This window comes from Malus domestica, chromosome 07 (assembly GCF_042453785.1).
Source record: "Malus domestica chromosome 07, GDT2T_hap1".
Classification (NCBI taxonomy): Eukaryota; Viridiplantae; Streptophyta; class Magnoliopsida; order Rosales; family Rosaceae; genus Malus; species Malus domestica.
The window spans coordinates 17,619,482-17,633,286 of record NC_091667.1 but is presented as its reverse complement, the minus strand read 5'-3'; the positions used below and the strand labels follow the sequence as shown (position 1 = coordinate 17,633,286).

Genomic DNA, 13,805 nt, shown 5'->3' with positions numbered 1-13,805 from the left:
CTTTTGTTGGTGAAACTTTTGTGTTGAAGCTTTGAAGTTGAAGCTTTATAGGTGAAGTTTTGAAGTTGAAGCTTTGTAGGTAAAGCTTTGGAGTTGAAGCTTTGTAGGTGAAGTTTTGAAGTTGAAGCTTTGTAGGTGAAGCTTTGGAGTTGAAGCTTTTGTTGGGTATCATGAATTGATTTTGCTTCACACTATTTTGATCAAGATAGTGTGAAGCTTTTGAGAATTTGTAGTTGTCCTCCATTGATGAAGCTTTTGTTGGTGAAGCTTTTGTGGTGAAGCTTTGTTGGATACCATGAATTGATTTTGTTTCACACTATCTTGATCAAGATAGTGTGAAGCTTTTGAGAATTTGTAGTTGTCCTCCATTGATGAAGCTTTGTTGAATTTCGCAATTTCCTTTTTTTTTTCTTTTTTTTTTTGGGAAAATTAGAAATTTGAAAATGTGGGAGAGACAACATATACAAATTTTACTTCCACACTGTTGAGCAAGAGATTGTGATGCAAGCCACACCTTGTAGTAGTCGAAGGTTTAGATGAGCCATATAAATTGAATTTGCTTCGAACAGTCTTGATCAAGAGTGTGTGAAGCTTTCTACGAGTGCCCTTCATTGATGAAGCTTTCGTTGGCACCATAAATTGGTTTTGCTTCACACTGTCTTGATCAAAAGTATGTGAAGCTTTTGAGAATTGTGGTTGAACTCCTTTGATGAAGCTCTTATTGACACCATAAACTAGCTTTGCTTCACATTGTCTTGATCAAGAGTGTGTGAAACTTTTGAGAATTATAGTTGAACTCCTTTGATGAAGCTCTTGTTGGCACCATAAATTGGTTTTGCTTCACACTGTCTTGATCAAGAGTGTGTGAAGCTTTTGAGAATTGTGGTTGCCTTCCATTGATGAAGCTCTTGTTGGCACCATAAATTGGTTTTGCTTCACACTATCTTGATCAAGAGTGTGTGAAGCTTTCAACAAGTTGTAGTGTTTGCATTTTTATAAAGGAGAAATGTCTGAAGCAAATACAAGAGGGCTAAATAGCTTGATCTTCGTATGCCATGCACTGAAGTTGTTGTTGGCTTGCAATAAGACTTTGTTGGTGACTATAACTCTTGTTGGGCATAAGTGCTCCCTTAGTTGAGTTGTAAAACTTGAGGGTTTTTTATTATTTGTGAATGCTAGGAGTTCACATGTATAAGTTGTACCACTCGTTTTCTGGTTGGTGGAATGAATGGTGAGTTGCTTTCATCACTTGGTTGGTGGTACGAATGTGAGTTCCTTCATCACCTTTCATCACATTTCATCATCTGGTTGGTGGCACGAAGATGAGTTCCTTCTTCACCTGGTTGGTGGCATGAGTGGCAAGTTGTCAAATGATATTAGAGTATGGGTTGTACATTTCATCACCTGGTTAGTGGCATGAAAGAGAGTAAGGGTTGTACATTTCATCACCTGGCTAGTGGCACGAAGATGAGTTCCTTCTTCACCTGGTTGGTGGCATGAGTGGCAAGTTGCCAAATGATATTAGAGTACAGGTTGTACATTTCATCATCTGGTTGGTGGCATAAAGGAGAGTAGAGTTGTGCATTTCATCACCTGGTTAGTGGCACGAAGATGAGTTCCTTCTTTACCTGGTTGGTGGCATAAGTGGCAAGTTGCCAAATGATATTAGAGTATGGGTTGTACATTTCATCACATGGTTGGTGGCATGAAGGAGAGTACGGGTTGTACATTTCATCACCTGGTTGGTGGCATGAAGGAGAGTACGGATTGTACATTTCATCACCTGGTTGGTGGCATGAAGATGAGTTTCTTCTTCACATTCATCACCTAGTTGGTGAGAATAAGGGCAAGGTGTCGAGGCACATTGTAGCAAGTGTCAAAGACACGAAGTATGTTGAACCCTTTCGAAGCACAATTGGCTTATGTATGGATGTGTTGGAATGTATGATGTTTATGTATGAATGTGTTGGAATGTATGATGTTTATGTTGATTGATATGAGTGATGCTTATGAATGTTTTGCTATGCATGAAGGGATCCATGCTTTTGATATGTGAACCATGTTGGTTGTAACACTTAGTATCACATATTTTGTGTCAAAGTACGCATGTTGAAACTCTGAGTTGGAGTATAAGGGTAGGTCAACGTAGACCAAGTGTTTCAGTGCTAGGAACGCAAGAGACTCAGAATAAGTTGTCTGAATTCCCTCTTCTTTAAATATTTGCCGAATGGCTTGTGTGACAAAAGATCTCAAGCGGTTGAGAGTCAAAACATTTGTAATGTGTATGCCTTCTTATAATAGCATTTCTTTCAGTACCTAGTCCTCCTCTTTGAAAGAGTGAGGCTTGGCCCCATAGTCATAATAGTCAATGGTACGTTCACCCCTGGTTATCTTGATACGAACTTTTATCCCTCTTGTTGTAATGGGCTTGCTGAGAGTAAAAATCCTTCCTTTTACCAAGAGACAGATACGTTTGATGACTTAGCGAGTAGCTAAATGAGGCAAAAGATGATGCAATGGGTGTCTGAATGGCCAATATCTCCTCACTTGATAGAACTTGACTTCCACTTCCCACTTGTTGATAGGGGTTAACCATATGGGGGTTCCCCTGGTATGTCCTTGCTTTGGCAAATGCGTGGTTGTAAGGCTGTGCCATCACCTCAGAGTAAGTCTTCCAAGTGTTGGCATTGATCATGTACTTGAAGAAACAATGACGTAGGCCTGCCGTGAAGGCCTTGAAGGCAATCTTGTCATCTGCTTCAGCGTAGCGAGAATACTCATGGCTGAAGTGACCGGCATACTCTCGTAGTGACTCATCCGGCTTCTGGCGAATAGTGTACAAGTCATCAGTTTAGAGCTTCGCCAGAAAGGGTGGAGGGGAAGAGAAGACATCGTTCTTCATCGGTGTGCATCTGATATGCCATGGTGAACTCAAAGAGGTTAAGGTGTTCAATTGGGTTATCTCTTCCAGTATAGAGTTGTAAACCAAGCTTTTATTTTGTCTTCGCTTGAAAGGGTTGTCGAGGATCCTTCTTGTGAGAGGGCCAGGCCTGAGTTGGTTCCAGTCAGGTATCTCGGCCTAACGTTCGGCCTTCAACTTGTTTACTTCCTCAAGGAGCTGTAGGACAAGGGGGTCCTGAGTGGAGTCATGTACCATTGGAATTTTCTTTTGTAAGTCTCCACTGCCTCTTAGAAGTAGGAAAGTTTGAGCAATGGCATGTGGTTTTTTCTTGGACTCGTCGTACTAACTTCTAGGGCGAGTCTGTCGGAATACCTCAGAGTCCCCTGTACCTTCATGTTCCTCTAGGACCTATCGTTCCTTCCCTAGATTGGCAGCTGGCCTAGGTCGTGGGAGGGGACCGAGTCTTTCAGAAACCCTTGGGTCATTGATCTTCGAGCATATGTGGAGGGGATTCTCTCGACGTTTCTTTAGGAAGTCTCGGCAGTCACGATAAACGGCTTTCGATCCTTCCAACCCTTCTGCAATGAGGTGTTTTCCTCCACTTCTTCTGCTTTGGGTCGAAGCATCTAGGTTGAGAGAAGTCTCATGTTGATCAATGTTTTGATGATTAGCTCGCTCCTCATCAGGGATGCCCATGTCGAAGGAAGGTGACCCTCCGTGTTGGAGGGCACCCAGATGATGGTTGATGTCCATAGAGGCAATGAGCTCGCGTGTTTGAGTACGCCTAGTTTCGTGGAGCGTCTCAAAGAGCTTCTCATACTACTCTTGGAGGACCTCATTCTTCATTGCTATCTTGTTGTTCTGAGCTTCTAGCTCATCGACTTTAGCTTGAAGAGCAACCCTATTTCCTTCATTCTTTCGTTGCTTTGCACTAGGTGCAAGATGGGTGTCATTCTGTGTGTTGTGGCTTCCTTCGCTCCCCATGTTGGAGAGGGATGCCTGGTCAAAAGAGAGTGTATGAATGGTGGAAACCAGCTTGGCAAAGTTGAAGAGAGTGGGAATAAGTGTCGTTGCCATAGACGGCACCAAATGTTGATGCACAAAATCAGTGAGGACTTTGGTATAACAGAAAGTGTTAAGTTTGTGACCTTCGCTAGATTGCTCTGGTCACTAGTGTGGATAAGTATGCAAATGGATAGAGACCGGGAAGCAAACATAAGATGTACGTGGTTCTCCCAAATTGGCTACGTCCACGGAGTAGAGGAGTTCTCATTAATTGTGGAGGGTTTACACAAGTACATAGGTTCAAGCTCTCCTTTAGTGAGTACTAGTTAATGATTTAGTACAAATGACATTATGCCATATTGTGGGAAAATGATCTCCTTTTATAGAAGAGTTTCTAACTTTGTTCTGACATTGACACATGTTGTGTTATGATTGGCTTCTGATGTTGACACGTGTCGCGCTGTGATTGGCTTCTGATGTCAACACATGTCGCATTGTGATTGGCCTCCTGGTTGGAGGGAAACTCTTCTGGGTCCTTGACGGTATAATGTTGACCGGTGCTCAGTAGTTTCGGGATTTGTCAAGTATGGTACAAATAAGAAGTATTATTAATTACAATGCCGAGGAGATAAACACTTTATTTTGTTCAGCAAATCAGGTAAGTTGGGAATAGATATGAGCATCCATAACCACAAGTTTTCAAATATTTTGTACAAGTAGCTATATATGGAGACCAAATTTAAAAGATATTGTAACAATAATCATTAATTACTATAACAAAGTCAAATGTAAAATTAGCATGATAATCATCTTTAGGAACAACTGCCATTTATAGAACAAGAAGAAGAAGGTCAAGGGCAACTAATGAATTTCCAAGTTTGAAGATTGTAAATTCTTTAACATACATGTGTTTTTTTTTTCTTTCAGTTACCCTCCTTTTAAGGATTTGTTTTGACCACAAGGTCATGTACATATCGATTCCTTTTATGGCATATTTACTTACTTAGAATGAGGCAAGTTAAGAACAGAATATGAAATGAACTACCTTCTTATTGCTCTTATTCCTAATTTTTTCGGTATTAAATTATGAATTGTAACATGAAAACAACAAACTTTAGATTTTGTATGCTTTAGTAAACGCATGGGCGCATGGGTAGGGATGGGCAAAATACCCATGAATTTGGGTAACCGTAGTTTCCACCTATTTAAAGTTCACGGTTACGGTTATGGGTAAACGTTTAGACGAACAAAAGGTTATGGGTATAACCGTTTATCCATGAAATTTAAATGGGCGGTTATGGGTATTACCTGAGGTTATAACGGGTATCCATTGGTTATGGGTATTACCTAAGGTTATAACGGCCCGCAGTTATAACGGGTATCCATTTACCCATTTAATTTCTTGCTTTTGCATTACAAAATTTGACTGACTATTTGGGAACAATCTATTTCCCATCTCTCGCATTTGGTTCTGCAGCTTTCAGTTTGGTTCTGTGTCAAATTTTGGGTATGCTAAAACTCTAAGTACAGGTTCATGGTGTAGGCTCCGGCCATGAACTCTTTCCTGCAAAGTGCAAATGCAATAACAACATATATATATATATATATATATATATATATATATATATATATATATATATATATTAATACAGATTACACAATATAATTAATCAATTAAAATACACACAATTATCTAGTTGATCTAGTCACCATGTATGTATGTGCTATCAATAGAATATCTGCGACTTGCCATCTTGATAGTTGATATGATGATATATAATTTTGTAATTTTCAAGTTGTTAAAAAAACAAACATGTAGACGGGTGAAAAAATGAGTAAATGGGTAAAAAAAGGATAAATGGGTTCAAAAACGAGTAAACGGGTATGGTTATGGTTAAATGGGTAAACGATTATGGTTAAATAGGTACACGGTTATGGGTATGGGTATAACCGTTTATGCAATTACCCAACGGGTAAACGGTTATGCGGGTATGAACATAAACTGTTATGGGTAAATAACCGCAATTACCTGTCCGCCATAACCGTTGCCCATCCCTACGCATGGGGAGTCAGGAATCAAAACAACATCTATTTCAGTAAATAAACATGTCATTAGCAGCATACATGAGAATTGCGGTGCAATAAAATGAGTTGTAGCGTACAGTTGTGATTCTATGTGCGTTTGTCAAGAATTAAAACTATTTTAATATTTATTTCAAGTAAATAAACATGTCATTAACAGCATAATTAATAATTTGGGTGTTCTAAGGTGGAGTCATGATTTTGTATGAATTAGAGAAATCATGAGTCAGGAATCAGAACAATTTCATCATCTATTTAAGTAAATAAACATGTCATTAACAACATGATTAAGAATTTCGGCGTAACGCATCTTTAGTGTATAGTTGTGTTATGTTGCACGAAAACCTAAAAATAGGCAGCGCACACAATAGTTTAAGCAAAAAACCGAAATAGGCGCCGCTCACAACGGACTAACGGAAACCCAAAATTCTATAAGAAGAAGGCAAGAAAATAAGGAGTGCACTGCGCACACAAAAACCTAGAGAAAAAGTTGAAAAAGGAGAGCGCGACAGGCTTAGTGGCAAGCATTGTCTAGTTAAAACATAACATGTGCCCTAAACACTTGACCATGCAGTGCCAATTGCAACATTTTTTCCATATCAAACTACAAGTCGTTTGAGATTTGATTTGACTAGATGTCAATTGGAACTCGGAATTTACATCAATGTAGGATAATAAACCATCGGACTTGAGATAGCACTATAGCAAAACAAAGTGAGGTAGCTTTACAAAACTCCAAATAAACACACCAGAAATCTTGCTTTGCTCACTTAATGAAGATGCAAAAACCTTAAACCCTATGTTAACCTGAACCCTAAATCTTTACAACAAAAAAATACACATGCTGAGCTCATGAGGGATCGAACTTAAATTAATATTCCTAAATAGCTGCAGCAAAGGGCCTCAAATCTGAAAATGCCTTAGTCAAACAAAAGACGGCGTCTCACAGACTTGGGAAGATTTGAACTCGATGGACTTCTCTTTTCTTTGCCAGTTTCAGCAGCTATCTGACTATCCGTATTCTGCGTTAGGTCTTCTCCCGGTTCTGTCTCATATTGTTTTTTAGCAGACCGGAAGAATTCTGTGATATTTAGCTGAACGCCTTTTGATCCTGCTGTTTCTGGCTTTCCACCGGTTGCTTTTCTTCTTTTCATTTCTTTCAGTTCCTGCAAGTTTCAGGTCTGTAAGATTTTGCTAATTCATAGCACGGCACAATCATAATTTAGTGCCCATAAAAAAAACCCTGGTGAGAGATGGAAACAAACCAAATGTAAGAAAAAAAAAAAACAATAAAAGGGAGAGAGATTACACCTTCTCCAGCAAAAATCTGCCAACTTCCTCCGGGAAAGCAGCATGGACAAGGTCCATATTTTCATCGGTCAACAAAAAGCAGCACCCACCACTCATATCTATTGTAGGAACATCAGACTCATCCAATGAACTAAAGGATTCATCAACCACCATAACATCATCTTGTTGTATATCCGACTCCTCCGGAGGGATTGGGTAACTGACACAACACAATGTAGGTGCAGTTTTTTTCCACTTGACCACATAATACTGGTGCCCATATCTTATTTTCAAACGATTTATGGAATTGAACTCATACTGCCCATATAACAATTTTTTCACAGGATTTTTAGCCATTTCCCTCAAAAAAATGGTTGACAACATGGGCAGCATCCTCTGGCGAATATAAGACGGTTCCCACCGCTGATGATAAGTCAAGAACTCAACCAGCATCTCAGTCTTTGGACTTTCCCACAATATGCTAGGACCGTCACTTTCTGTGCAAAAATTTTAAATCATGATTGCACACTGAAATTGGCAAGATACATTCACAAAACAACATATGCAAGAGAGAAACTCCTTTCTGAAAAACAAATGTTTTCTTGAGCCCTACTGGATCCATGCTTGAAAAAGAAATTGTTATACATTTGTAGAAAGTATGGGAAGAATGTCCAAAAATACCATTGAAGCAACCATGGTTGTTGCACAAGTACATTTCAATAATCTCATCATTGGGGAAATTTGGCTCCAGTGCAATCTTGCTAAGAACTTTCAATCGCCAATTCTCGTACTTCTTCAGCTTCTTTTCTTTACGATCCTACCATTACCATAAAATGCTTATACTTCAGGACAGATCCAGAAAACATTGCTAAGTATTGTAACAGACACTATCTGTACTGAACTTGTGATGGGGCCCACTATGTTGATATATGATATAACATACAAGAAAGAATAATATACTCATGGTGATACCTAAGTATCAGAGGGGAAAATCAATGTACCATATCACAGGTAGAGCAACTGCATTTGAACCCCTCTGACCTTTTCATGCAACCCTCACCAACTGCATTGCTACAAAATTCACAGGAAGACTTGAAATGAGCTCTTTTGCTGCCGGGATGCCCACAAAAAGAACAATGAGAACATTTTGTCTTTGATGAGCTCTCATCAAAACTGGGTACACTATCATCCACAGATTTCATACCACCTTGAAAGAGAGAAGCATCACCATTGCCTATTTCACATAACCTGCATGACATGTGATCTTTAATTTTTTTTTCATGAAACAGTTTAAGCAAAAAGGAAACCATGTATAAATCCAATTAGTATCATACCTATTTAATATCTCATCTTCACTAAATGTTTGGGCAAAAAGAAGAGCTGTATCAAGCCCAATGCCTTGAACCCCATTTAAATCGTGGTCATTTCCAGCCAAAAGAGAGAGAGCAATCAAGTGGTTCCGCTTCAAACCAAGACCAGCTTCAATATCTGACATATAGAAACATTCAAATGGTTCCTACATACACAATGAGATTCTCTTAGTGCGTAAAAAGATAATAAGGCACAAGAACTGGCAAGAGAAAAGATATGAGTTCAAAAGCATAAAAATTACATATGAAAAAGCAGAAACAATTGCTCAAGCAGGGGACAGTTAAAACTTACTGAAACATTAATACTTACTTTGGAATTAGATCGAAAAGTTTTTATAACACATTTTGCCCCAAAGAGGAACGCATCACTGTCAGATGTAATGCAAGCATCTACATGACCATCACCATTTAACTGGGCACACAGTGCTTCAGCCTCTCCTTTTGCTTTTAAAACAGGCATCCCAAGAAGTTCAAGTAGTTCCTATACAACCACCTTTAGTAAATAACTGATAAGCATTTCAAATGCCTCACCAACTAGCCAAAATTTGTCTATTTTGCACAAAGAAATATTACATATTCTAACACAATTAAACAGATCGTAAAACTTCAGGGAAAAAAATGAGCACAGAATTTCAAAAAGATGAACAGATGTTGAAAAAAAAACAATTAAAGTATCGATAAGCATGGATACTCATTCAAGTACTATACCATGAGCAAACGAAAGGTTGCCATTTGGTACAAACAACACATTGCACCAAAGTTCCAAAACAGTACTAAAAAATACAAACCACAGTTTTTAATTGATAACATAATCACAACATCAGAAACAACTGACCACACATTCTTGAATATACTTCGTAAATGTGCTATTCCTCTCAGCTGAAACACCATTTTCAGCCACTGGCAAACTCGATGAATCAATACCAGAAGAACGAAAGAACCTTGCAATCCTCGCCTGAGACTTTAGAGGCGATGGAGTTCCGTCAAGCACAAAGACCGGAAATGCCCCAAACTGCATAAACACTGAACAATAATTAAGCTCTCTCTCAATTAAAAGCCTCCAACTTTATATAAGCTAAGCAACAACAAAAATCGACATCGTCAAAAATGAAAGAAAAATTACTGGGATTAAGACAATTCATATCAATTAACCAACATTCAGTTTGAATTTTGAAGTAACCCCTCCGCATTTCCCAAACCATTAAACCAAAACACAAAAAATTAAAACCAAATTTCCAAATTTTTTTTTTTTCATTTGCTTCCAAATTTCCAATCAATAAAACATACCCTTATAAATTTTTGAATCAAAGATTATATAAACAAACTAAAATCCCAATTCCAAACAAAACCAACTTTTGTTTATGAATTTCTCTTCAGAAAGCAATCAGAAAATGCAAGCGGACAAACAAAATACTGAACCTTGGAGAAGAGATTGATGGTACGGAAGAAGGTGAGCCTGAGGTGGGGACTTCGTGCGCGGTCCTTGATGGCGGCTTCGTGCTGTACGATCCAAAAGGAGAGGTCCACAGCAACCCGCTTGTTCCTTAAGAAATCAAAACCCTCGTTTCGGGCGTAGGGTTTTAGCAAGTCCCAGAATTTACCCCCGACTCCCATTGCTTTTGGAATTTGCAAATATGGGTCTGAGAGAAGTGAAGCCGCAGAGTTGGCTTACATACTCATCTCATCGTACTAATTACTGAGTGAGAAGGACGATGAAGATGGACGAATCAGAAGAAGAATATGTGTCGCTTGGTTCTGCACCGTTGGCGTTGGGTCGGGTTTCAATTTGGGCGGGGTGAATTTGGGTTGGACAATGGTTTTATGAATTTATCAATAACATATTCACATGTGACCGCTGATACTGGGATACATTCTTTAATTATTTAAATAAGAAATTTAACTATAAATTACCATATTATGTGGTTTAGAAAATATGATTCAAATATATTATTTCTCTAGCATCACCCTTTACGTATTAGGAATGTGAAAACTAAAAGATGAAATTGGCATCAACTACTCTCTTATGCCATCTCATTCCTAGTATGAGTGTATTGGGTTTCTTTTGGCTTTTTAGCCAAAATAATCATTGAGATTGGCTTAACTCTTCTTTTTGGTCCTTGAGATTTGAAATCGATAGAAGTGATCATTCAGTTTATCTACCATCAATCGTTTTGGTATTTCTGTGCAAAATCTCCATTAAATAAAGATAAAATGATGAAAATATCATTAGTTTTTGTCAAACCATTTTGGCCTATTGTGTATTAAATTGAGGGTATTTTTTTCATTATGGTCCTTATTTAACATTTTTTTTTCATAGAATGATCAAAATGATTGATAGTGAATAAACTCAAGGATCATTTCTATCGATTTCAAATTTCAATGACCAAAGTGAGGAATTATGCCAATCTCATGGACCATTTTTGCTGAAAAAGTTTTTTTTTTTTTTTTTTGGTACAAAGTATTGGATTATTGTCCTTAAAGGTGAGATACATTTTTTATTTCTTATATGTTGGTAACGTGAAAAAGTCATGACTTGACATGACTTTCTTTCTTGTTGCACAATCATAGTCAATTTCGATAATTAAATATGTCATCGATTTTGAGAGTTGTATATTCAAGAAGTTGTTGATTTCAAACACCAAGACAACGTTAGGCGTCTGATTCTCCTTGGAAAGAAAGGGTGATCTTTCTTTTAGCATAATAGTTTTATTTCTTTTTTTTCAATCTTCTTAAGGAGTTGTTTTATTTCGAGTGCTGTAAGAAGGTGAGCAACACGACCAGGCAAGTGGTGGACTCAATGCATTCAAGTAGCAGAGCATAGACAAATTAAGATTCATTGCCTTCAGCAGTAACACAATAAGTGCGATGATAGGAGCATATTTATGCGACTTAGTTAGCTTGTTCTTGTGCATTTATGTTGTTATTTCTTTGTCAATTATGTATTTTAAGCTATTTTCGTGTGTTTGTAGGTCTTAATAACAAAGTCGGCAAGAAAGTGCATTTTGGTGCATTTTGGAGCAGTTTTGGGCTTGGAATGGATAGCACATGCATGGAGCAAGGTGGATGGACGAAATTGAAGACTAAAGAGGCTAGGAATGTGTTAAAGAGAAAGAAGAATTAATGTAAAGAGGACAAAGAGCTCAGCAACCAAAGAAGAAACATGAGTCAAGATTACCTTATCTTGATTTAACCTTTCTTAATCCTAATCCAACTAAGTTCCAGCCATAAGGAGGGCTACCAAAGATATTAGGACACTAAATAAGGATTCTAGAAGCCTTAATCTCAGCCACAAAATGGTGTCACTCCACCATTCACCTCCCATGTCGTGCATCATCATCCATGTTCCCTCCTTGCACTCAATTGCTACACCATTCCTTGTTCCCTCCATCATTTCAGATTTCATGCATCATTTCATCACTTTAACCTCCACTCCTTGCACTCATTGATGCACCACTCCTTTACTTTTCCTTTCCCTAGCTGTGCACAACATTCCTTGTCCATTCCATGCACTCATTGCTGCAACATTCATTGTTCCCTCCATCATATCTGATTTCATGCATCATTACATTGAATCATTGCACTCATTAATGCACCATTGCACTCATTTTGGATTCCCATGTCGTGCATCATGACTCTTGCTTCACCCTTGACTCATTTCTGCACCATTCCACCTCCATTTCCTTTCTCTACCATATGACAATCATTCATGTCCCCTACTTGCACTCATTGCTGCACCATCACTCCATTTTACCCCCCATGCTTTGCATTATCACTTCACTTTCACCTTTGAATCATTTCAGCACCACTTTATGCACTCATTGCTGCACACCACTCCATTTCCCCTCCAAATGTCGTGCATTACCTCTATAAAAGGAGTGTGTGTGTGCAGCCATGGGAGTTCAGATTTTGTTAGAGCATTCACCACCATTTCAACACAACCTTCATCCAAACACATCCATTCATCTTCACATCCATTCCTCCATACAAACAAACCTTCAAACACTCACCAACACCTTATGCCGTAGCAAAGGAAGGGAAGGAAAGTGCTTGGACGTGCTTGTTGATCAACTTGGATCGTTGGAGCGTTTAGGTGTTTTCTTTCTTTTGTTTCCAATGTTTAAATTCATTTTCTTTCATTTTGTTATGAACATGAGTGACTAAACCCCTCTTGGCTAGGGGTGATTTCAAAGCCATGATTATGTATGCAATATGATTTGATAAATTCCAGTTTTGAATTCTTGAATCGTGAATGCAATTGGCTTAACTATTTGATTGATAACTTATTTGTATTTGTTAATTAAGGGTCGACACTTAATTGGCATGCATAAATTCGTTGCTAGAATATAAGGAAGTTTCTCATAATTGTTACAAACTTAAATTCACATGTAGTGAATGTCGCTTATAAACGATCGCATTAAGTTTAATTCCTAGCATGAGTGACATGATGTCATAATTGCAAGTGCTTTGTCAATGCTTATGATTTTCATTAAACGTAATGATCTTTGATTGTATCTCTATTATGATGTCATGTAGGGAACTTTTGAAGAATGTTTTGGGTTGTCGAATGATGTCATCCAATCCAATAAAACAAGGAAAATCTTAGAGTTAACTAGTAATGTCACGGTTAATTTGGAGCATTGTCGTTCATAATTCAATGAAGTAGTAACTGGAAATCGAGTTGGTTGCATACATGTCATGTGTGGAGAAAAAGCCTCTAGCTATCCCATCATCCATTTAATTTCCTAAATTTGTTTTCAAACCTATTTTTAAGTTACAATTTGTTTTGTTATTCTAAGTTCGTCCAAAACACAACCCCCCCCCCTTTACTTTCTTGTTTCAAATTGTTTTAAACTTGTTTTGTTTGTGTTCTAAGTGTTTTGAGTCAAGCCCAAACCTTATTTTCGTCCAAAATTGTGTTTGGTGTCAGAAACTGCCTAGTTGGTGTTTTTAGGTAGTTTTGAGTATTTTTATCTTATTTTGAGTCTTGTGAACTAGTTTTGAGTCTTTTGAATCTATCCTATTGTTTTTAAGTTTGTTTTTGTGTCTTTAAGTCAGTTTAGAATCAATTAGCAATCCCTCCTAATCCCCGGCCTAGAACGATCCCTACTTATACATATACTACAATTGTCAAAAGAGAGTTTAATTTGTGTGTTAAG

The 13,805-nt window shown here is 38.0% G+C and overlaps 1 protein-coding gene across 1 annotated transcript; it reads right to left on the bottom strand.

Moving 5' to 3' along the window:
• Window positions 1-6,656: 6,656 nt before the first annotated feature.
• LOC114826045 (flap endonuclease GEN-like 1) lies at window positions 6,657-10,457 on the bottom strand. The gene is made up of 8 exons (XM_029105657.2): window positions 10,069-10,457; window positions 9,485-9,661; window positions 8,960-9,130; window positions 8,614-8,795; window positions 8,281-8,527; window positions 7,961-8,096; window positions 7,301-7,776; window positions 6,657-7,155 (listed from the first exon to the last, which is right to left on the bottom strand). Exons 1-8 carry the CDS (start codon window positions 10,261-10,263, stop codon window positions 6,910-6,912), a joined length of 1,830 nt encoding a protein of 609 aa, XP_028961490.2. The 5' UTR covers window positions 10,264-10,457; the 3' UTR covers window positions 6,657-6,909.
• Window positions 10,458-13,805: the final 3,348 nt, after the last annotated feature.

Coding starts and splice junctions, on each gene's coding strand:
- LOC114826045 (XM_029105657.2), bottom strand. CDS start 10,263: ATGGGAGTCGGGGGTAAATTCTGGGACTTGCTAAAACCCTACGCCCGA. Junction 8,796..8,959: donor CTTTTCGATCTAATTCCAAA/GTAAGTATTAAT, acceptor TTGTGTATGTAG/GAACCATTTGAATGTTTCTA. Junction 8,528..8,613: donor GAAGATGAGATATTAAATAG/GTATGATACTAA, acceptor CATGTCATGCAG/GTTATGTGAAATAGGCAATG.